This window comes from Syngnathus leptorhynchus, chromosome 17, assembly GCF_054491065.1.
Source record: "Syngnathus leptorhynchus isolate UIUO chromosome 17, UIUO_Slep, whole genome shotgun sequence".
NCBI classification, from domain to species: Eukaryota; Metazoa; Chordata; class Actinopteri; order Syngnathiformes; family Syngnathidae; genus Syngnathus; species Syngnathus leptorhynchus.
The window spans coordinates 8,815,254-8,838,512 of record NC_141211.1 but is presented as its reverse complement, the minus strand read 5'-3'; the positions used below and the strand labels follow the sequence as shown (position 1 = coordinate 8,838,512).

General features: G+C 50.5%; 2 protein-coding genes across 3 annotated transcripts; both read right to left on the bottom strand.

The window, feature by feature from the left end:
* Positions 1-430: 430 nt before the first annotated feature.
* On the bottom strand, positions 431-10,592 carry LOC147043650 (serine/threonine-protein kinase TAO1-like). 2 transcript variants are annotated; one of them, XM_085935374.1, is made up of 22 exons: positions 9,529-10,592; positions 8,559-9,127; positions 8,175-8,437; positions 8,004-8,075; positions 7,745-7,846; positions 7,520-7,565; positions 7,281-7,377; positions 7,089-7,202; positions 6,702-6,793; positions 6,540-6,633; positions 6,254-6,335; positions 5,811-5,978; positions 5,454-5,651; positions 5,153-5,314; positions 4,557-4,793; positions 4,224-4,352; positions 3,919-4,002; positions 3,412-3,531; positions 2,940-3,179; positions 2,631-2,843; positions 2,113-2,295; positions 431-1,895 (listed from the first exon to the last, which is right to left on the bottom strand). In XM_085935374.1, exons 3-22 carry the CDS (start codon positions 8,304-8,306, stop codon positions 1,410-1,412), a joined length of 3,051 nt encoding a protein of 1,016 aa, XP_085791500.1. In that variant the 5' UTR covers positions 8,307-8,437; positions 8,559-9,127; positions 9,529-10,592; the 3' UTR covers positions 431-1,409. The 2 variants fall into 2 exon arrangements, with proteins under 2 accessions (XP_085791500.1, XP_085791499.1); XM_085935373.1 differs by having other exon boundaries at positions 5,153-5,317; positions 9,529-10,591.
* A 470-nt stretch (positions 10,593-11,062) lies between these two features.
* On the bottom strand, positions 11,063-23,036 carry smg6 (SMG6 nonsense mediated mRNA decay factor). The gene is made up of 19 exons (XM_085935372.1): positions 22,495-23,036; positions 20,395-21,642; positions 17,529-18,108; positions 17,166-17,352; positions 16,978-17,088; positions 16,791-16,897; positions 16,355-16,433; positions 15,994-16,281; positions 15,619-15,680; positions 15,379-15,524; positions 15,170-15,298; positions 14,598-14,766; positions 14,312-14,531; positions 14,063-14,233; positions 13,699-13,881; positions 12,577-12,721; positions 12,190-12,422; positions 11,963-12,044; positions 11,063-11,867 (listed from the first exon to the last, which is right to left on the bottom strand). Exons 1-19 carry the CDS (start codon positions 22,580-22,582, stop codon positions 11,734-11,736), a joined length of 4,362 nt encoding a protein of 1,453 aa, XP_085791498.1. The 5' UTR covers positions 22,583-23,036; the 3' UTR covers positions 11,063-11,733.
* Between the last annotated feature and the right edge of the window lie 223 nt (positions 23,037-23,259).

Genomic DNA, 23,259 nt, shown 5'->3' with positions numbered 1-23,259 from the left:
ATGGGGTTTGTCTTGTTGTTTTTGTTGTTGGGTGGGGTGGAAGAGGACGGTGACACAGAGCCGGCTGGACACTACTCGAGGGAAGCTCGGAGGGATGCTAGCTGGGTCAGAGGCTGGGAAGGGAAGAAGATAGGAATCTAGGGAATGTCAAATGCAACAAAGGTAGGCTAGTCAGAAGGTTGGATGGCAGGAAAGTCAGAAGGTAGGATGGCCGGAAGGAGGCCTACCTAGATGGTAGAAAGGAACCAAATTTGGAGGGTAGGAAGCCAGGTAGTGAGGATAGCAAATAGGTAAGAAAGGAAACTAGGAAGATAAGCAGGGAGGCAGCTAGGAAAGTATCAGAAGCTTAGCAGCCAATCACAAAGCATCCTGCCTGGTGAAAAAATGAGCATCAGCATGGTGTTTCTGAGACATGAGACGCCAGAGGCAATTTTGGAGTAAAATTACTGCTTCATTGCAAAGACAAGCATTTTTGAAGCGTCAAAGTACTATTTCTGTTCCAACATATGCTGGGCCATAATAGTGAGCATTTCTGCGGCCGACGTGAACAAACTGACGGATTTGTTATGGAGATACTGGGAGCTCTTTTGCACACAGACAAAAATTCTGCAGGTCTCTTTTGAACATGTACTTCCAACATGTTCTTACCATGTTTCACTCAACGAGGCAGGCGCAGGATTGAGTAGAAAGTCAACAGCTGACATCGGAACGCCACCACTTTAAACCGTAAGCTTGGCGAGTCCCGCTTCAACAATCAAGCTGGATTTTTTTCCCCCACTAATATGACGCGAGCAGGAGACCGACCATATGATGCCAACATGGAAGACTGGACCACTATGATATGATACTACTGGGAAACTAGCCTGACACTCGCATGGGATTAGCACACCACAGACACGACCTTGGACCACACTGATAAAGTACATGGGTAGCATCAGACAGGACGCTAATATGACGCTGAGAAGAAGCTAACGTGACGCCAGGATGAGGTTAACGTGACAGTATCAGTATCACTGAAATGGCAACGAGGACGAGATTTTAGCGTGGTGGTGATGCCACCTTGACGTACATACATGACAGATCAGAGAACACTAGTAAGACAGTAGCATCAAACATGGCAATCATGGCACTAACATAGCTTTAGCATGACGCTAAAAAGGCAGACATGACACACGCATAGGGCTAGGGGCTGACCTGTATTTGAAGGATTCAAAAGAGAAGTAGTGCTAGGGTTTCAAACATTTGCCACAAACACAATGTTAGCACTATTAGCTTTCTTGGCCTCATTTAGTGTGATGCTAACTGGAAGGAGCTGCGCCCATGTTGGGTGGCGATGCAGGTTTTGTGTTTCCTCAATTTCTTGGGAGCCCTATGTTGACCTTGATGTCATCATGGTGCATGTGAGCCCGTTAGGTATAGGAGAGGTGCGAGGCGTTGGAGGCGATGCTAGCGCTTCTGCTCATGCTCTGTTCGCTCCTGCCCCCTGACGATGTCCTCCTCAGGGCCTGGGGGCTGTTCCTCACCCCCCCGGCCCCCACGCTTCCACTCGCCCTCTGGCCTCCGCCCGGCGGGTAATGGAGACTCCAGGGGGGCGGTGCTCCGGCCATGGAGGGCTGGCCCCAGGGCTGTTGGGAGCTGCCCTGCTGGTGGTGGCCGCCGCCGCCGCCGCCCCCTCCGCTACTACCTCCGGCAGGCCAGTGGCCGCCCCCCGGAGCACTGGCGCCCCCTCCCCAGCCGCCCTGCGAGTCCGAGGCCACGTTGGCAAAGACCATGTTGCTGAAGCCCAGCCTCATGGACTCAGAGTCAAAGGCTTCAATCTCCCGGGCCTGACGCTCCAGGAGAGAACGAATGCGCTCCAAACGCTCATTCTGAAGAGACAGCATCTCCTCCTCAATCTGAGGACACATAAAACCCATAGACCAGGGGCTAAACCTGGGAGTTGGCTGTGGAAAATTGAGAATTTTTTTTTTTTCTTCATAAAACTACAACTTTTTTTTTTTAGAGGGGTTAATGTGATTTTTATGTAGTTGAGTCTAGAGCTAAACCGATTCATGGAAGAACAGCAAACGGCATCTGGACGTTGTAACGAAGGATGATAGCTTGGGTTCTCACCTTCTGCTCCAGGAGTGCCCTCCTGAGGCTGACTCTCTGCTCCAGGTCTCGTCTCTCTTTGTCGTGCTGAGCGTCCGTCTGCATTTTGATTTTGCTCTGGTAAGCATTGAGCAGTTCCAGTTCCTGTTGCAGCTGCATGCGCAGAACCTGACACTCGCCCTCCTGAGCCTCATCCAGACGCAGCTGCCACACACAAATGGAAAACCACAACACCTTCAATCGCTTGCGTTCACCGGTAGACTAGAACACTAGGTTCGACTGTCTAGTTAATAAGTCAGCGTAAGAAAGAGAAAGGTGTGCTGCTTTTTGGGGGTGCTGGAAAAGATCCTTCAAAAAGCGCTTTAGTAGCATTTCAGTTCATTTGATTTGATAGACAAGAAAAAGGAGTTAGTAGCTTGGACGGGGAACCAGTTGGACTGGCAAATCAATGTTCCTTTCACTGCGTCTCTAAGTTTGGGGAAAATGTGTTTTGTCATTTTTCAAGCCGATGAGCTTCGGGATGGAGGCGAGGAACTTACGGCCTGCGTGGAAAGCATGTCGTTGACGGAGTGGTCGTACTGCTCGGCCAGGATGGCTAACTTGCGGGTCTGCTCCTCCTTCAGCTGCTTTAGGAGCGCCTTGTGCTCACACTTGGGCGTGCTCTCCATAAGATGGTTGCGCAGAGCTTTGTACTGACGTGTTTGAGTCTTGCAAGTCTCCTGGAATTGCTTCTTAATTTGGAGCTCCTTAGACTTCACATGCGTACAGACACAAACACAAATTCAGGCAACTGTTTGTTTGTTTGTTTTTTGCAAAATGAACAGGCAATGTAACAGGCGCACGCCAACCTTGAGGCTCTTGGGTTGCTGCCGGACCTCCATAAAGTGCTTGCGCCGGAGCTCTCGTTCCCTCCTCTTGTTGTACTCCAGCTGGTTGGTGAGCTCCGTCTGGTGCTGTGTGCGGATGAGCTCGGCGCGAGCCTTTTGGATGGTGGCCAAGTGCCGGAACTCCAGCTCCTGCATGGACTCGTGATGCCGCAGGAGCATGGCGTGCTCCAGGTCCTTTTGTGTCTGACGCTTGTTCAGTTCCTGGAAGACCGCCACCGGCTGGTAAGGGCATTTTTTTTTTTTTTATGGAGCGGGCCTACAATGCTCGCTGAAAATCTCTATGTAGTGATGGCGAAGTTGGGAATGAGCGAATAATTGCAAACACAGTAACAATACAGCGTTTGCTAGTATCCATTCCCCCCGATCACCAAAAGGGAAGTCAAGATGCATTGCGCGCGGGATACGTTGAGTGCGCTAGAAACTTGTGTCCAACCTCTCTTGCAAAGTCCTGCTCTACGTTGTGCCGGGCGATGAGGATTCTGCGCTTGAAGCGGCGGCATTCCAGCTCCATGTACTGTCTCTGCCTCCTTAGCAGGTTGGCTTCCTCTTCAGCCTAGAGTGGACACAGCACAACAAATATGACCATAACGGTCCAAAGACACAACAGGAGCGTCAGAACCAAAACGAGACGTAGCAGCGGGATCCGAAAATTGACGCACATATGGAAGAATCAAAATAAGCATCGTCAGAAGAAGCATTAGAACAACTCATTCAAGTGTGACGATAGAGCTCCATTACAACCGTGGGAGGATCCTTCACAAGAAAACCCAATAAAGGCACAAGATCTGTTTATAGCAAAACCACCAGAAGAAATACCAGGACAACAAGCCGAAGGATCGTCAGAACCACGACTCGAGAAAAAAAAAAAAAACACGGAAGCATCAGAGAACATGAGAGGGAAGAATGAATAAATTGATGAGCAGATCATTTGCAAGGTAACCTGGAAGTGCTGGATATTCTCCTTCTGCTTGGTCAACCACTCCTGCTTTTCCTTCTTGGGAGTCGACTGATTCTCGCTCAATTCCTTAGGAAGAAAGAGAGAGGGAGGGAGGGAGGGGGGCGTAAGAGAGAGGTAGTGAGCAAAATAGACAGGGAAAGAAAGACAGCAAAGGGAAAGATGAGTGGAGTGGATCAAGAAGAGGAAGAGGGAGTAGGGAAGGAGTGAGTGAATGATTGCAAACATAGTTGGTGCATTTGCAATCATTCCCCCCCACCAAGAAAGAGAAGCAGATGGCCATTTTGAACCTCCTTGAGCTGTTCTTTGCGGAGTTTGTACTCCCGCTTCTGCGACTCCAGGAAGCTGCTGAGCTCCTTCTTCTGCTGCATCTGAATGTGCTGCTGGAACTTCTTTTCGTCGTTGGTGAACGTCTTCAGCTGTAACACAGTAGTTGGCATTATCAGATTGTTACTCTCTCACACACTCACACTCACACTCACACACACACACACACACACACACACACACACACACTCACACACAATCACACACACACGGCACAGTATATCCAATAATTGACTTTGTCCCTTTTGACTTCTTTCCAACATGTCCCTTCGGAACAAATGAGCGTGTGTTCTTACATCCTTGTCGAGGGAGGCGTGGTGCTTCTTCAGCAACTTGTCCATCTCCTGAGCAAAGTTGCTTCTCTGGCCCTCGAGCTCTTTGTCCAGACGCAGCCTGTGCTCGTCCATCTCGCCTTTGAGCTTGTTCTCCAGCGCCATCAGGTGCTTCTGGTGCTGCCGCCGCATGCGCTTGTAACCCGACATCTGCTCACGCAGCTCCGAGTCCTGCTCATGTTCCTGCATCTCGCGCGTCACCTGGACCGGGGAGAATCAAGAGAGACAGGCACAGAGAAACGCATTGACATGATAGTGCATCCTCGAAATTCAGTGAGTGTTACTTTTGTTAGGGACACACAAAAAAGTCCTCATAAAATAAACAATTTTGCAAAATACACTTCATATTTCCCAAAATAAATGTGCTGAAATGGGTGCATACTTTGTCCTACATAAAAGAAAACAATATCAGTCAAGCATTTGGTTTGATCAAATTGATTGATAAATTGTGAACAAAAGAAAAAACATTTGCAACAATCTCACATTTCAAGTAAAACAATTCATAATTGAAATCAATGTTGGCACCCACAAGTTGTCTTGTCAAAGTTGAGTTTTCTTACCAAGGAGGCGGTGCGGATGGTGGCAAAGTGTTCACGGTTGCGCTGATGCTTCCTGGGAGGCGCCGCCATTGCAGCCGCTCCCGCGGTTGTCACTTCAACCGCCGCCTGAGGCTCCGAAGGTTGAGCGCCTGCCGCCTGATCCCCAGAGAAAGCTTCCTCTTCCTGCTGACAACACGCCACAACTTGCAAGTAAAATACGTGGTTTGGTGCAAAGCTGGCCATTCCTTATTTTCAGGCATTTTAGTCCTTGGGCAAAAACACGCTTTCATTTCATTTTGATTTTCATCTCAAGATCGCTTACGGGTTTGAGGTGAATGACGGAGCTGTTGGACATGACGGTGCGGTCGCCATCCATTAGGTCCAGCTCGCTGCGGCTGCCGTCGTTGAGGCTGTTGACGGAGCTGCTCTGCGAGCTGGCGCTAATGGACATGCTGGGGATGGACTGATTGCTGCCTACGCTGTTCACCGTGCCAGCGCACCCGCCGCCTGCCTCCGGCTCCTGAAGCGGGAGACAAATGCACAGGCAAAACCTGCAGTACCAGAAGACCTTCTTGGAACTTTCCTCTGTTGGTTTTGCATCGCGTGTTAGCAGTGAGCTAGCGGGGGCACCCGTGCGCCAAATACTCGAGGTCGCAGTCGACGTCTATCTTGTCCCTACCTCGTCTGGGTCAGGCGCTTCCGGAGCCGGTCCGTTGTGGGCCTCTGGCAGGAGGATCTTCTTCATCTTGCGGTACTGCAGGTTGTCCAGCTCGCGCACAGCGTCCTTGGTTCTCACGATCAGCTCAGTCAGGACCGAGTCAGGACGCTCGCGCTGCAAGAACGCGTGCTGCGGGCCGACGGCAAAACAAGCAGTGTTCGACGCGTCAATTTGTTTGTCTTCCATTCATGGTAACGGGACAACAATTGTCCTCATTGTACGAAACACCTAGAGAAAAATGCACTCAAAAATGCAAATAGGACATTTGTCATGTCATTGCTTGACTTGGATGTACAGCACATGGTTAATGCAAATGAAGAATTTCAAAACCAAAGCGCTCCGCCGCAAAATGTGTGAAAAGAGCGAGCGAGCGAGCGGGCGAGCGTGCGTGTGTGCGTTCTTACGCCCAGCATGTCGTCCGAGTGCGGTCGGTCCTGCGGGATCTTCTGAAGGCAAGAGTCGACAAAGTTGCGGAAGTAATCGCTCCTGCGAGGGCAATACAAGGTGAGCTGCTGCAGAAATCATCCTTGCAAAAAGGTGCCATTGAAAATCAAAATGTAAAGATGCTAGCGAGCTGAGGAGATAAGAAGGAGCCAGTTCAAGAGATTGCAAGGATGCGCTTTTATGCGGTGGCGCGTCACCTGCCGACGGTTTCTTTGGAAAGAAAAACATAGGTGCACGCGTGCTCACCATTCGCTGGACTGAAGCGTGGGACTTTCATTCTGTGCAATGTGGTACAAGGCACTCATTGCGTTCATGTTAAACAAGGGCGGCTTCCTCTCCGCTGCAACAACGATGATTTGGTATTCTCATTCTCAGACTTTTGCCATTTGGACTGTCCAGAGACGTTACCGAGTTCAATGCAGGTGATGCCCAAAGACCAAACGTCCACCTTGCCGTCGTACTGGCCCTCGTCCATGGCCAGAATGACCTCGGGCGCCATCCTGAAGAAGGCAAAAAAGGCTAAAGGATGCATTTCAAAAGGTAACGCTTTGAAATGCCATTTGATCTGATTGCTGTTGTGGACGTTAAGGACACTCAGCTCCGGGCTACGGCTGTCCGTTTTCTCGGGCGGGCAGCTCGTAAATTTAGAGCAAAAAATAGAGCAACACGCAAGCGACCTGAATCGGAAGGAATCGTGTCCTTTTGTTTTGCCCAATGCAGATGTGAAAATGATCAAACCGTCCAAAGAAAATCAAGTCAAAGTGGCATTCAAGTGTTCATTAGCGGTGCACTGACCAGTAGGGCGTCCCCACAAAGGAGTTGGCGGGCGAGGCGATGGAGGCGGAGCCAAAGTCAGCCAGTTTGACCTGTCCCGGCTCCGTCAGCAAGATGTTTCCCGCCTTCACGTCCCTGCCGCACAAAAAGTGTTAAAGTGGCGCACACGTTGGGCGAGCGAGCTTGGCGGGTGCGCAGAGGGCGGGGGGCCACCTGTGGATCATGTTGTGTGAGTGCAGGTAGGCCAGCCCCTGCAGGGCGCCATGCGTAATGGCAGCAATCTCCACTTCCTGCAGAGGCTTCTTGTGCACTGCAAGACGCAAGCAATCAAGCAATCAAGCGGGCGGGCGGGCAGGCTCAGCCACCTCATTGAGCATCTTTGCTCCCGCCTCTCCCTGCGCGGCAGGCACATTGACACGGTCAACAACGAGGAGCTCGAGGCGCAATCTCACCTTCCAGGAGGTCCGAGGCCGAGCCCAGGCAATACTCCATCACCAACTGTGTGACACACACGTACGCACGCACGTATGTAAGCGCCACATAAGCCACAGTTGAAACATTGCTCACGTTTGCTTTGACAGCCATTTGTTGCTTCTCAAGCAAAATGAAATGAATCCAGTCCATTTGAGGACCTCGACGTCCTTCAAAGCAAACGTGTTTTGACAGCCAAGACCGACCCAGGCGGTGTGCTCGCGCAGGTAACATCCTTTGTACTCAATACTGTTGGGGTGTCGGATCCTCCGGAGGAACTTCACTTCTTTGATGATGTCCTGCCACTTCTGGGGACACGACAAAGGAGAACAAAGGTGAATGAATACCTACGTGTGGCAAAAATGTATCAAACTGTGAAATGTAATCCATGAGGTTGTGAGCATGGCACTTCAAGATCAGCCAAAACAGAAGAAGGGCTCAAAGACACTCGGCATGCGGGTTCACCTCGTTGGACTGCTTCCCGCTGTACGACATCTTTTTAATGGCCACCACCTCGTTGGTGCGCACGTTGTGGGCCTGCTCGGTCGCATCCGCAACGACAGACAGGTGACTTCATCGTTAGCAAATTCATGTTCTAGAAACGGCCGCGCGCACACAGATTACGGGCAGACATACAAAGTAGACGGCGCCAAAGCTGCCATGGCCGATCTCGCGCAGGTCCGAGAAGAGTTTCTCCGGATCTTCCTTGAAGAAGAGCTCGGCCACATCGGGGTCCTTCAGGCTCCCCGCTCGCGCTGACGACGGCATGACAAGCGCAGTGGCCGGCTGGCTAGAGGGCTGGTGGGGCGCCCCCCACGGGACACTGAGGCTGCTGAACTACGCCCGAGCGGCTCCGCGCTCATCGAAGGAGACGCGTGGACACACGCGCGCGTGGACGCCTGCCGGGACAAGGACGGCAAAAACAAGCAAACTCATCAAAATCTCGCGGCACGAGCACTGTCGGCCGGCCGGCCGGCCGGCCGGCCGACGGATTCATCACGGTGGCCAACATATCGGCACCTCTCTCTTGCGTTTCGTCTCCGTCTTTTTCCTTGTCTACGCTTGAATGCCGGGCTTAGTCCAACCTTGACCGTTTCCACACTCTCAGACAAAGTCAGAAGCACGTTTAAGAGTTGGCCCAGAGTCACTGCGCGCTGCCAGCGTCTTGACGAAGGGTCACGTTCCGTGCTGTTTTCAATTCCGTCTTCGTCGTGTGAGCAGGTGTGAGATGATCATTCTCCAAGGGTCTTCTCGGTACAGGTGGCAGGGATGACTAGCCTCATCAGAAAGTTGCGAAGGCCCAGTTGAGCCTCACCAGCATTTGGGGTGGATATTCCGAAACATATCTACTACCGCCGTTTTTCTCTGTATTGGTCAAAACCCAGCAGAGGAAAGAATCCTTAAGCCAGACTGACGACTTGTACTGACATCAGGTGCTTCACAAACCAAATGGAATCGCAACAGAGGCGATCTAAAGCACTCAGCTGATATTGACATTCAACCATGAAAAAGGGCCATTGTGCTTGTCCAGCCCGAAGTGGAGACGAGGCTACTTGCTCACCGGATAAAAGGGACTAGTGAAGGTTTACCTGTGGATGAATAAGCACAAGGCGCACGCACGCGCACACACACACACACACACATGCACACACACACATACACACAATCGTGATGATGCTGAGCGTTGTGCGGCAGCGTTGAGGGAGTGGCGCGCTCCGTCTCCCTCCCGCTGCCGCCGAACGCTAGGCAAGTTAACGTAGCCGTTAGCACAACAATCCCAATGGCCGCATTTTGCCCCCCCCGCGCGCGCGCGCGCATCGATGTGTAACGCAGACTGTCGCGCAAAGGAATCAGAAATGTCACGTAAGCGGCGCTAGGACTCGTTAGGAAAGCTGTCATTGGCGAAGGCGATGAACAACAGCAACTTTGGCTTCTCTGGCTAGCCTAGCCACTTAGCGTCCGTGCTAACTGCTGGTTGTGCGAGACCCACCTGGCGGAAGGTGAATCTCCGCAGCTTGGCCACAAGTGGGAGGCGCCGCCGGAGCCCGGAGAAGCGCGGCCGCCCCCGGGCGACGACGACTGAGACGAGACGAGCCGAGCCAGCGTCCTTCCAGGGAATCCGAGCTTGGAGCGCTAGCCGACGTCTAACTAGCGCGGCAGCGGGCAACTGAAGATCAAGTCTTCCCGATTTTGGTGGTGGCGCCGGGCGGGGGCTGTCTGTCGGGCAGCCGGGATGGGTCGCGTCGAGTCGATACTCCGTCGGCTCGCGCTAGCTCGGCGGCGGCGGCATCACAGCGGTTGCGAAAGGCGACGACTTAGGCCTGCCTGCTGCCACCGACAGGCAATGTTGTGAATGATAAACTCGCGAGAGAACAAACGGACCGACACGGCCGAAACAGACGTAGCAAGAAGGAGGCGAGGAAAGGAGGCAAGGGAAGGTTGGCTAGGGATCACAAAGGACATTGTCACGCAACAAAAGTCCATCAAGCGCTGACCAAGACAAGTGGAGGCATTTCAAATCAAATGTCATTTGAATGGATTGTATTTACACAGCTCTGGGATTTTGATATCTGCCGGTGTCAAAGGGGGTTGAGAAAATCGGACTGAGATACAGAGTAGGGTTTGTCAGTAAGGTCAGGGTTTCAACACAAGGTTTTTAGCTTGGGTAAGGGTTTCACAGATTGTAGCTAGTTAGGGTCAAGTCAAGTTATTTTGCCCTTTGGGGTTAAGAGGATCGATGTAAAATGCCTAGCCAGGCCCACTTATCCAAACCCACCAAGCAGGGAAAAAGCAAATGCAGAAGCCAAATTGGGGTAGGGTTTGTAACCAAGGTGTTTGTGTTTGTACTCACTATTTCAAGGCAGGCTTCGGGATTTAAATGAGCATCTCAAGTCCACATATGAGTTTCTCCTCATTAGATAAGTTCATCAAAATATATGAAAGCCTTGGGGATCTATCTATTCCAATGCAATTGGCTGTACAGCAATCTAATATTTCATCATGTGTAACAGGAACAGTCCAGCAACTCGGCAGACCAATCGGAGCGCTCGGGCGTCACGCTGCACGCCGATTGGCCGCCCGCTCCCCGTTGTCAAGAGGGCACTGGTTTTTGTTCGAACTTAATCAAAATAAATGACACTCCGACCCTGCTCATACGACGCCCCTATGCCTTCTGATTAGGCGGAGTGTGCTCCGGTCTCATAGATTTAATGTTATTTTCTGAAAAGGTATGTCGTTTTAAAGCATAATAGTTTAGTCAGAAGTTAATAGAGATGAGACCGGACCACACTCCACAAAAAGGAATAGGGGCGTTGTGTGATTTAGCAGGCTGTGGGAGTGATACACTTCTGCAATCAGACCCCCCTCGCTGCCGCTGCTGTGGACGAGATGCGTCCAATGCTCGACGCCCAGGGGTCATACCTCAGTGGCTTATTTTTATCCGGCACGGTCGTCCAGTTTTCTTTTGGTTTATTTTGTCTGTTCTTTTACACAGGGTGCTTGAATAAAGTCGACTCACAATCACATCATCCTGAAGTTTTTAATGACACGACAGGAATGCATTTTGCGTTTCACAAATGTTTACAAAAAACGGAGTCAAATCAAGAAGCGACATGCTCCGGCGGGCACACAAGATATAGGCGAAGCAAATTAGAAACACAAACGTGGGCGGTCATCTTTTTTTTAGGAAACGTAAACCAAAGATTTGGCCGAATTTGGTTGTTTGGAAATTGTAACAAAAGAAAAACAGTCCTTTCCAAAATGTGGGAGGCCATTCTTGATTGTTTCCCCTTGAAACATACAAGCAGGTGGGCCTATGCATCAAGCCAACATAAAAATGCACACAAAGCAGAATCTTTGCCCAAAATCCAAACTTGCATTTTGGCAAAGATTCACAAACGTCACTTTTTCAAAGTTTGAGTGAAGTCAGCACTTCCTTCAGGGCAGGAAACACCCATGTGTGCATGCGCTAGCTAGCAAGCTAGCAAGCCAGAACGGAGCGCAGTTCTGCCTTGAGGCCACTGTGGCGCGGCGCGGCGCGGCGGGCCGCAGTTGCTCCGTTCCGTCGTTCAGCCGTCAAATGGCCGCACTCACCTCCCGGCATCCCCTCGCACACACATCATCCCGAGGAAGATGAGGAGGATGGGATGGGCGAGCCTTCCCGACCGTCCCGCCAACGGTGATCTTACTGGCGCCTTCAGCCTACTTTGGCCCAGTTGAGGAAGGCCGGGATGTCCCGAACGGGGACGTTGCGCGTCAAGGCTTTGACGCACAGGTTGCGGTCATCAGTGAGGAGAACCACCTCACGATGAAGACGCACTGTACCCCTGTCTAATAGGCCAAGACATGAATTGTGAGGTCGTCTTTGTAACACGGCCGCAGATGAAATAAAAAGTTACTCGCAAATAAAAAAAAGGTTTCCTTACTTCTCTGGTCGGGCATCAAGTCCTTGCCCTTGTCCTGGCAGTAGTGGAGGCAGCAGGACAGGATGACATCATCGTTGTTGCCCTGACAGCCAACAATTGCAAATGGTTGGTTCTAATTACTCAGGCCACAAATAAGCCTTCTTGCGCCTTCGACTAATTTTCAAAGCAAATCCAGCCCAAAAGCGGGACGCTCCTCCAAACGTTGCAAGCGGAGGTGGTGTTCTGACCTGCTGTTCTGAGGTGTCTTCGCTGCGGAAGGCGATGGACTCCAGCTGGGTCCCCCTGCTGGTGAGCGCCCGCAATCGCGGCTCGCGCGCTTCAAAGGCCTGCTCCAGGAACAGCACAGCCTGGCGAGCCTTCTCCTGCACACCATGAGCATGCGCCACCGCCGCGGCGTGCCCTCCTCCTCCTCCTCCCAAAACCTCCTGGCCTTTCGCCAGGCCATCCAGCTCCGTGATAACTGCCACAGCAAAAACAGAAGAATGCTGGAAAAGGCAACTCGTCTCACGGGCATTGGGATACTGACAAATTGACCGCTAATTCCTTATCAGAACAATCAACATCTCATGACATTATGTGATGAATTAAAAGTCGACTTGAAACAAAATAATTACCAATGAGTGGCACGACCACAATGTAGCTTCCGCAGCAGAGGAGCTTCTTGAGCGCCACCAGGTGGTCAATGAAGCCGTTAGTGTCGGGCACCAGGAAGAGGGGCCGCACCTCCAGCTGCAGCCGCCCGCTGGTCAGCAGCACCGCCTGCCCACCAAAATCAAATCGGCAGATGACGACACGTTGCGCGTTAAAGCCGAGCCACCGCATTCGAGGCTTTCGGGTAAATCGGCCGTGCGACTTGTTCGGATTGTAAGATTGGATTTGTCAACAGTAATGGCTAACTTTGTGTTTAGAAAAACATATTTGCTAATACAGTGGTATCTCTGCTCACAAACTGAATCGGGTTTGTAAGTAGAAATGTTTGGAAGTAGAAGCAACGTTTCCCATAGGAATCAATGTAAAAGCAAACAATGCTTGTCGGACGATCCTTAAAGTCACTCTGTGTAAAACACAGAAAAGCAAAACAACAGTTTGATTTTTGCTTTTTCAAACATTTAGAACAAAAACTAAATGTCACTTTATTCTTGACCTCCTAACTTAGCTTAGGCAAGGGGAAATCTTATTTTCTACACTTGCTAAAATATACCCCCAAGAAGACCATTTAGGCTCAGAAATAATTGTATGCATGTATGTATGTATGTATGTATGCATGTATGCACGTATGCATGTACGTACGTATGTATGTACGTACGTATGTACGTATTGTATTGTATTGTATCGTATCCCTGCAATGTGCACGCTCACATACTCATCTTTACTTATTACTTTTTGGTTAAATTAACATTTCCGACTGTGGAGTGGTCATTGAACGCACCTCGCACAGAAGGCGAATGAGAGCTAAAAAAGAAAACCAACCAAATTTGTAAAGATGGTTCGTATATTAAAAAGTTTGTAAGTATAGGCATTTGTAAGTAGAGGTCTCACTGTAGTTGCTTTTAAAAGTAGGTAGATTTGATAGATTTTTTTGTCTTTTTTAAGCAAGATTTGTTACCAGCCACTTTTGCTAAATTTGCCCTGAAAAAAAAAAGACATCACCTTGTTTTGAAAGAAGAATTGATTCATGATCTTTTTTGTTCTACTTTCTCTTCTAAATGTGTTGTTTGTGACCATTTCAAGTTTACTTGTATCTTTTGGCGGCGCTTCTGCTGTTGCACCAGTTTGTTGGTGAGGGCGTGGTGCCGCGCCTTCAGCTGCCTAATGTCGCTCTCGCAGTCTCCGACCACCACCTCCTGGTCGGCATTGTCCTTGTAGTCTTCTTCGCCTTCAGATGCCGACGGCGAAGACTCCACAATAACATCGTCAACCTGCGACGACCAAAAGAAAAAAAATCAATCAACAAAAACGGCGACCAGTAGTTGCTTTTTGGAACAGAAAAAAAAAGCAAAATAAATACAAGAAACATTTGAGGTGTCAGACATCCGTGTGTACTCGGCTTTTTTTTTTTTTTCGCCTTGGCTTATTAATTTCACGCCAGAGTCTCGTCACCTCTTTGTCCGATAGCCAGTCTCGCCCGGCACGGGCGTCCGGAGAGGGAGGGGCCGGTGCCACGGAGACGTATTTGCCGCCCTTGAAGGCCAGCAGAGGTTCTTCCTGTCCGCACAGCGCCTCCAAGAAGTACTTAAGCACCGTCACCCGCTTGCAATCGGCGGCTATGGCCTGAAGGCGAGGAGCGCATGAGGAGGCCTCCAGGGGCATTCGAAGGCAGTTCTTTGCCGGAGCTTGCAGGCAGCGTACCGTGTCGGTGCGCCGGTCCACGTAGCAGGGCTCCTGCGGTGCGGCCAGCAGGGGGACGAAGCCAGCGAGGAGCCTGTCCTCCTTTAGCTGCAGCAGCATCAACTCCTCCTCGCCCTCCACTTCGTCTGTGTCCACTTTGTAGAGCGGCACCTCGCCATGATCCACGCGCGCCAGCACATTGCAAAGGCACGCCAGGCACCGCCACGCGTCTGGGCTGTTGCTGTCCGACCGGGAAGGGGAACATGAGGGGGAAAATGGACGGCCAGGAGCAAGCGGCGGCACTCACTCTATGTCGCGGGGCGGCGGGTTCCACTGGTCCGGGTGTCCTAGCATCCAGTCGGACCAAACCTTGATGCTGGGCAGGAGCTCCCGCAAGTCTGCCGGGAAATCCGAGACCCTCAGCGGGTCCTCCGGCACGTCCTCGTTCTCCTCCCGCTCGACGTCAGATGTGGAGGCTGAGATGCACAGAAAGTCAAGAGCACATCATCATGAAAAGCAGAACTGTACAAGTCGATGGACATCGTGCCGCTCCTTGTGGCAAGGATAAAGAATACATGCCTGTGAGCGACGCGAGACTGTCTGCCTGCCTATAAGCATGGTTTCAACTTGAAATATTGGTCAAACCTATTGATGCTAACCGCTAGCGTGGCAACAGGATTCTCCATTGCTAGGATTGAGCTTGTTTGCTTGTTTCAAATACGTTTTGTGTGCCCTTTGAGAAAAGTTCAAGAGGGCGTGGCAATAAAAAAGAAAAAGCCTTCAATCATTTGTTCACAATAGGTCAAAGGACCGGTCGTCGCACGAGTTGAATTGGCCGCTATCTTCAATTTTTGCTGGTATGTGAAGTCCTCCTGGTACCTGCCCAAGTGTCAGTGAGCATCTGTGTGCAGCGTTGCACCAACAGCGCAAACATGGCCAGGCCCAGCGCCGTGCTCTGCTCCTGCAGCATGGAGCGACACTCTCCTCCACCTTCTTCTTCACCACCGCCTGAGACACAGATGACATACACGCGGGTCACACAGTGTGTGTGTGTGTGTGTGTGTGTGTGTTGTTGCGTGTGGCGTTACCTCGAATGAGGGCATTGTGTATGGTGAACATGTTAATGGTGACGATCTGTAACAGCTGCGTGCTGCCCAGGAGCGACGGGCGGTGTTGGAGCAGCGCACGAAACTCCTGCACAACCCTCTGCGACACCTTGGGGAATGACTCCATCCTGCAAGAGGAACGGTCGCTTTGAGATGTTAGTTGTTTGACTCAAGTGTCACGCCACTCCACTCCACTCGCATAACTTGATCAGTCAGACTCACCCCACTTTGGTGAAGAGCTTTCCGTGCGCGTGCAGGAAACTCAGGATAAATCTTCTGTTGAGCTGATAAGAAGCAGGACAAACGGTCATTCATCCCGTCTACTGAGGGAGCTTTTGAATCAAATTGTAGGTTTGAACTCATTTGTCTTTGATGTTTTGACTTCTATGTCTTGTCATGTCTTGTCTTCTATGTCATCAAAACGAGTGTTACAAGGTTTTAGCAAAAGTCACATTACCACAATGGGTGTGGTGATAAGTTTGGACTTGAGTCCCGGGCTATTCGTGCGTCTCGGATGTTTAGGGTTGCCTGGGGCGTGTGTCTGCGCCGGTACTACTAAAACCACCGCATGGCACAGCGGGAGATTTGGCGGCTTACGTCGCCAGCGCTGAGGCCGCTGAACTCTCCATCCTGTTCCAAGTCGCTGCGTCCGCTGGGGCGCAGCCAGAGCTCAGAGCGTGCCCCGTCCTCAAGCCCGGCGCGGCCCCGGATCGCGGGCCCCCGGGAGCCGCCGTCCTGTTGGTCCTGCCTCCCGCGACGCTCCAGCTGCTCCGTCTTGCGCTTGGCCTCCTCGAACAGGCTCATCAGGCTCTCCCTGGCCGTCAGGATGGGATTGGACGCCGCTAGGCTGCGCATGTAGTAATAGACGGCGTCCAGCTTGCGCTTCTGTGGGCAGGGCAAAGGCGCAGAGGTCAGCGCAGCGAGCTGGCAAAAGCTCCAGGCTCGTTGGGTCACTCACAGTGTAGACGGCCAGCAGGGCCAGCTGGTTGTACGGGCGGCCGTTTTTGGGGGCGATCTGCTGCGCTTTCAGGTACCAGCTTGGAACAATTGGATTCAGAAACGCCAAACACATAAGCTAAAGCATTTGCCACTTTTATTGGGTACCTGACAAAAAAAAACGACTGTAATTTTCAGACTATACGTCGCGCCGGAGTTTCAGTACATTGTGGATTTTTGTGAAAAAAATCACATAGAAGTCGCTCCTGAGTATAAGTCGCCCCCCCACCCAAACTATGACAAAAGACGCGACTTATAGTCCGAAAATTACGGTAATCGATCCATCTTTGGTGGCTCTGTGGCGACGTTGTGTTGTTTAAGAACAAAACAAGTCACGTGTCCATGGGAAATAATTCAAGCGTGACAACAAGGGCCGGTTTGCACAAACGTCTCAGTACCTGCGAGCTTTTCCATAGTTGGCCGAGTCGCTGGCTTGTTCCCGGTAGCGAGCGATGTCTCCTTGACAGATGAAACAGCGCTGAGCGCTGATCAGAGCGTACTTCACCTGAGGGCGCACAAAGGTCAGTTTTTGTCCACTTTGAATGAATATTCGACAAGGCGCACCGTTTCCAAGCACGTGCCTACCGTTTTGCGCAACGGCTGAGCCCTGACAGCCATGCCGTCCATGTAGTCCTCCAGTTTGAACTGGTAGACCGTCTGCAGCTTCTGGAGCAGAGTCTCAAAGAAGTGCGCCCCCTGCAAACAAGACACACAAGCGGGTCAGACACAATCGGCCGTGCTCTTGCGGCGAGGGCCGTCGTGCTGCGCTTGACCTCGTTGAGCAGGGCGAGCAGCGCCTCACGGATGGCCAGCGGCTCAGCGCTGTCCTTTAGCAGCTGGCGAAATCTCTCGATGACCTGGTAGAAGACGTTTTTCCACAGCGCCTGGTCCACGCTCTGCGAGTCGGCCAACTCGATGTCGCTCAGGACCACGCGCTCGTACACGGCCAGCAGCTCCGCCCTGACCGCCGGTAACACATCAAAATGGACCGTTTGCAAGCTTTTCAACACGCCACATGATTTGCCATGGATTGGATTGGACCAGCGAGCACTTGCAACTCGCCGAAATCAACGTTTTGCCCGGGTGCTCGATAGTGCCGAATCGGAATGGGTTTTTTGTCGATGGGTGGCACCAACCTGAGCTGGGCCATGCGCTCCAGGCCGTCAGGGCTGAGTCTGTCTCGGGACAGCAGGTTGCTGAGCTGAACCTCCTGGGCGTCTGCCGCACGGAGCATGCGGCCCAGCTCGCCTCTGGCCCGCCGCTCCGCCTCCTCCGCCGTCAAGGTGCCGTCCGCCTGGGCATAACCTCTGTACAAGTGGGCCGGCGCGTACGCTCCGTTGGCCACCTGGTAGGGGAAGGGGCAGCGTTGGTTGGCGGCGGCTGGCTGGCAGCAGTAGGGGTTGTCCGACTTCTGGAACTTGTAGTAGGCTGCGGCGGGCGCCACCGGAGGGCTCCCCGCGACTTCGTCATCCGTGTCCAGAAAGTGCAGCTGCGCGTACGCCGCCTGCGGGTACACGGCCTGCGGGAGTGACTGGCGACCGGCAGGAGCCAGTGCTGGTTTCTGCTCTGGATTGTTGGGGTCCCAGAGGCGCCTCGCGCCTCCGCCACGACCTCCTCGAGCCCTGGGTACGGCTCCTCGAGCGTTGCTAAACAGCATCCGCCGGCCCGATTCCAGAGGCTTGACCGTGTCACCGCGGGACGGCACCACCAGGATGCCTGTTGGATTGGCGCTCGGGTTAGCACACTTCTCCGTGTGATGCACACAGCGGCCGCATGACAATTCACAAATCTGTTTGCTTTTCTTGTTAACTTAGCACGCTCTGCGACCAGATTCTGACAGTGAGAGAAATACAGTAATCCCTCGTAATCGCTCGTTTATCACGGCTTCGGTACACCGCAGATTGTTTTCCAGATTAAAAAAAAAAATCTAAATTTCACGAATTCAAAATAAAACTTCTAAATTGAGGAATTATGGCATGTAAGTTGCCCACTCGCCAGCAGAAGGCAGGGATTGTCAACACAATTGCAGTACGTACACTTGTACCTTTTTAGACAAAAAAGTTGTTATAATAACAACATATTTACAAAAAATTATAATAATAAAAGAGTTCTAAAAACCTATTTACAGTATGTACACTTGTACCTTGTTATAAAAAAATTTTATAATAATAAAAGTATACTAAAAACATTTTTACAGTGTGTATACTTTAGCTACATCTACATATGTTACACGCACACACGCGTATCATATTTATATTTATATTATCTATACATTATTTTCTGTATGTCATTTATACTACATATTAATATCGTATTTACACGTTTGAAACTATTATTTAATGTTCTAATGATAACCATATGCATTTATATGGTTTAATATACACTGATTGATACACAAAAAAATTGGTTACCGTATTTTTCGGACTATAAGTCGCGTTTTTTTCCCATAGTTTGGGTGGGAGGGGGCGACATACTCGGGAGCGACTTATATGTGAATCTTTTCAAATTTTCAATAAACGATAAACAAACCGCGATGTAGCAAGGGATTACTGTAATTTGAACTCCAAGTGACGTTAGCGGTGCGGCGGTTGTTTACATAAAGGACAAAGGATTCGATCACGGGATGACGAAGGGCCCCGCGTACTACCGGCATCATTAGCGGCTTTGTTTGTAAGTGACACGGAGGACGAAGAGTTTGAAGGATTTAATGATTTGGAGTGACACAAAAGGTTTGAGGTTTATTTTATGTTTTGATATAGTATGTTATTTTTATTCAACCGCAATATCCATCACTGCATTGTTGTAAGCTGTATGCAACGGAATTTCGTTTTGTATGCACCCTGCCTGTGCAGACAAAATGACAATAAAGTTTGTCTAAGTCTAAAAAAACCTATTTATGTTATAGTTATTTGATATATTTTATTTCGTGTAGCAACTTGTATATGTTTTTATCATTACAGTTCAACAGTTGGTGGCTCGTTGAACTCTTGTTTTGTTAAATAAAGAGCCGTTTACCAAACCCACGTCTTTCCTGGTACTTTGTTAACACTACAATATAGTTATGCACTAGATCTGTGCGGCGCGCGCGCGCGGCGTTGTTGAGATAAAGGACGAGGAATTTGATCGATGGATTTAATGATTTAGAGTGACACAGATGGTTTGATAATGTTGTTTATATGATAGTTATTTGATATATACTTTATATATCGTTATATGGGTCTGTGGAATAATTAGAACTGCAACTCACGACGAGTCCGATGACAGAGGTGCATACGAGGCATTGTTTACATAAAGGACGATCGATGGATTTAATGAATTGGAGTGACACAGATGGTTTGATAAACGTGTTATTTATTTAATAGTTATTTGAATAACTCTAAATGTTACGTCAGGCCCGTTCTCAGCTCCTCGTTTGTGTATATGTCACGTTAGCATACCGTATCGTTTAGCCTGTTGTTACTGGTTCATGTCTGTTCTTGGTGTTGGATTTTGACAAATACATTAGCCCCAAAAGTGCGACTTATATATGTTTGTTTTTTTTTCACTTTATTGTGCATTTTATACGACTTATACTCCGGAGCGCCTTTTAGTCCGAAACATACGGTATCTTAAAAACGAGGGTGACACTACTTTGCAGATTTTCACATAATGCGGGTGGTCTTGGAACCAATTATCCGCGATAAACGAGGGATTACTGCATCACCGTGTTCTAACTACGGCTCTAAAACGCATCGCTTTGAAATCAAATAAAAACAACTTTTCCATTGAAGGCTAAACAAAATATTCATTGATCAATGAATTTTGGAAGATGAACCAATTAATCATTCCTTGATTCCAAAACAGGCAATCATCTGAAATTGGCAAAGCAGAAAACTTAGCAAACAAATTCTGACTTTGTGACAGCCTTGGTCTTGAACATGTCAGAAAATCAGATGAAAGATTCATCATTGCTAATGACCCCCCCCCCCCCAAATACACACACGTGCGTACATGCGTACATACCCCCACCTCGGCCTCGAGGGGCCGGCCCGTGCTTGTGGCGGTCCCCAGAGGCAGCCCGCTTCCTTTCTGTGGAGAGCCTGAGGATTCCTCGCCCTCTGCCTTGGGCCCCCTTGGCACTGCCGTCCGTGCCGTGCGAGCGTCCGCAATCGGCCGCGTCGCTGGTCTCGCCCCATTCAGCGGAGTCTGCCGAGGAGGTCAAGCTGGCATGGCGACGCGCTCCATGTGTTTCTCTCCAATGACGGTCAGGCCTGCTGGCGGCATCCGGGCCGGCGGCGCTGCTAGCCGAGCTGCTGCTGTAGGTGCGCTGGCGTGGGCGGCGGATGTCCGATTCAGAATAGCGTTTAGAGGCGGATGCGGTGTCGTCCCATTTGCTGCTCTGGCCTCGCCGGTCTTTGCGTTCACCGTTCCTTTGCGTCGGAGCGCCTCTGTCAGCTTCTCTGCTGCCGCTTTTCTTACTGTTGCGGCTTCTTCTGGTGCTCTCTCGTCCCTTGTTTGGGTGAGCTTCTGCTGGTTGATTGGCCTCGCGGCCCCGGCTTCTGTCTTTCTCCCGTTCAGCGGGACCCGAGACAACATTTTGGCTCTTCTCGCCGCCTCTTCTGCAACGATTGCCCCTCTTCTCTGCATCCTCCCGCCTTCTCTGAGCCGTGCTTTTGCCTCTGTCAGCGACTTGCTCGGACGCTTTGCCCTCAAAGTTGAGTTTTTCCATTTTGCTAGGCAGTTCGTCCACCGCCGCCTGGCTTCCTTCATTCCCGTTCGTCTCGATAGATTTGGCATTTTCCTCAGTGCCCTTTTCGCCTTGATTCTTGGCCTTTTCCTCTCTTTGTTTGGCTATGTGGTTTCTTGGCGGAGGCTTATCCAGCTCTCGCACCTCGCCGCAGTCTTTCCCCGCCACGTTCCGGCGGCTTCCAGGCTGGTAAAATTCTCGGTCGGGTTTGCGGGCTTTCTTTGACTTGCTGACTCCGGCGGGCTCTGGACTTTCTTGGTGGGTTTCAGGCACGTCTTTGTCACGAGCGGCCTGGCTTTCGACAGTGGCAATGTTACTGCCATCGCCTCGCATCCTGTGGTCAGCGTTCTTTTTGATGTTCCTAGGTTTGGATTCTCGCGAGTCAGGCGGCAGGAATCCGCAGCGGTCGCTTGCAGTGTTTTCGGTCCCTTCGCTGTCGCGGCGCTGACATCCCTGTCCCGGCCCTCGCCGGTAGTGCTGCAAGTCAGGACGGCGCCGTTGCTTCTTGGCCGCGTGTTCGTCCGCTGCGCTCCATGAAAGCAGGCGCACGTATACATGCCCGCACACACATGTATATACACACAGACACACACACACACACACACACACACACACACACACACACACACACACACACACACACTTTTGCCAATTAGAATAGTCAGGTGCAAAGGTCCAGATAAACTTCATTGGTCTGAAAATGATTTACAACAAAGACAAGTATCAATCTAGTCCAGCGATGAATGGTGTGAAAGCAGAATTAAATCCTCTGCCACCATGTTAAATTTTTCTGCCAAGGAACATTGTTGACATGAGTTGAGGAACTTTATTTGGACAAATGTCATGCTGTGATTCTATACTGCGGAATTTTTAAGCAATTAGGAATCTTTTTCGGGAATTACTTGCTAACTATTTGTACAATTTGTAAACTACTTGTGAATTCGCTGGGGTAATTTTCTACCTTTGGAACGTAGTATGATTTTCTGTGAGGGGCATTAATGTCACGCAGCAAAGCCGGAATTGAACCAAATCAAATGTTCACGGTTACAACACGAAGCGCTTCGCTCCAGCTTGGACTTGGCAGCAAGTCGTTGCCTCGTGACGTCAATGGCAATGCTTGTCGTTGAGCTCACTTGAAAACAAGTGAAAACCCCCGCGCGCGCGCACACACACACACACACACACGCGCGCGCAAGCAAAGCGCGATGATAGAGGATTGCACGGGTCGGAAGATTTAGCCACATTAGCACAAACATTAGCCAAGCGCGCGCGCGCACGTTGAACAAGTCCAAGAGCTCGACGTGCCGCTGACATACGAGCAAGTTGGAAGCTTTTAAGCTTCCCGCCGCGTTGTTGTGTTGTTTCCTCGCCCTCACCTTGCTGAAGTTTACCACAGGACGCCGCGGCGCCTTGGGCTCGAAGTTCGGCCGCCGAAATTCGCACTCGGTCCAACTGCTCCGCCATCTTTGTTGGCCTCCAGACCAACAAAACAAAAACATCGCACGGTTACGGCGGCCACGACGGGACAAATTTGGCCGCACGTGACGTGATCTGCTCTCGCTCTCTTGCTGCTGCTTTTTCGCGGTTACCGATTGAAAAGCAGAATTGCTCCAACCCGTTTCCCTTTTCGACAAGTCATTTGTAAACATAACATGAAAAGAAGTTGTAATAAATGTTGATTATTTCGTTGAATTTCCGCCAGCTATCGACGGATTTATTGATACATATTTGTTAAGAACAAGATCGTGATGCCTCCGCCTTGAAGTGAAGAGCATGGCTTGTTGCGGTCTGTATTGAGACAGCAGCAAGCGTGATAATCCCCAAAGATTGCGTTATATAATATGTTATTGCCTACAATAACATTTCAAGAGTTGAATACTGATGACTGACTGACTGACTGACTGCATGTGGCATTTTCTGCTGTGCGCTTTTCAAAAAAACATACAATCTGCTTGACTTTGATGTTACATGCTGTTGCCATGGTGATATCAAGGCGTCGTCGTCAGGAATTGACTTGGTGAGCAAGTTTAGACGACGATGACGTCCTTCGTTTCCATTTAGATCATGGAATCCTCTCGCCATCTTATTTCGCATCTGCGCCACTTTTTAAGATTTGAAGTGTCTGCAGCGTGTATGTGCGC

Excerpts from the sequence above, each read along its gene's own strand:
- LOC147043650 (XM_085935373.1), bottom strand. The coding sequence starts at position 8,306 with ATGCCGTCGTCAGCGCGAGCGGGGAGCCTGAAGGACCCCGATGTGGCC. Across the intron at positions 4,794-5,152 it reads CCATCCGCACCGCCTCCTTG|GTGACGCGCGAGATGCAGGA; the intron begins GTAAGAAAACTC and ends TCCCCGGTCCAG. Across the intron at positions 3,532-3,918 it reads AGAATATCCAGCACTTCCAG|GCTGAAGAGGAAGCCAACCT; the intron begins GTTACCTTGCAA and ends TGTCCACTCTAG.
- smg6 (XM_085935372.1), bottom strand. The coding sequence starts at position 22,582 with ATGGCGGAGCAGTTGGACCGAGTGCGAATTTCGGCGGCCGAACTTCGA. Across the intron at positions 14,234-14,311 it reads TGGACCGGCGCACCGACACG|GCCATAGCCGCCGATTGCAA; the intron begins GTACGCTGCCTG and ends CCTCGCCTTCAG. Across the intron at positions 13,882-14,062 it reads ACTGGCTATCGGACAAAGAG|GTTGACGATGTTATTGTGGA; the intron begins GTGACGAGACTC and ends TGGTCGTCGCAG.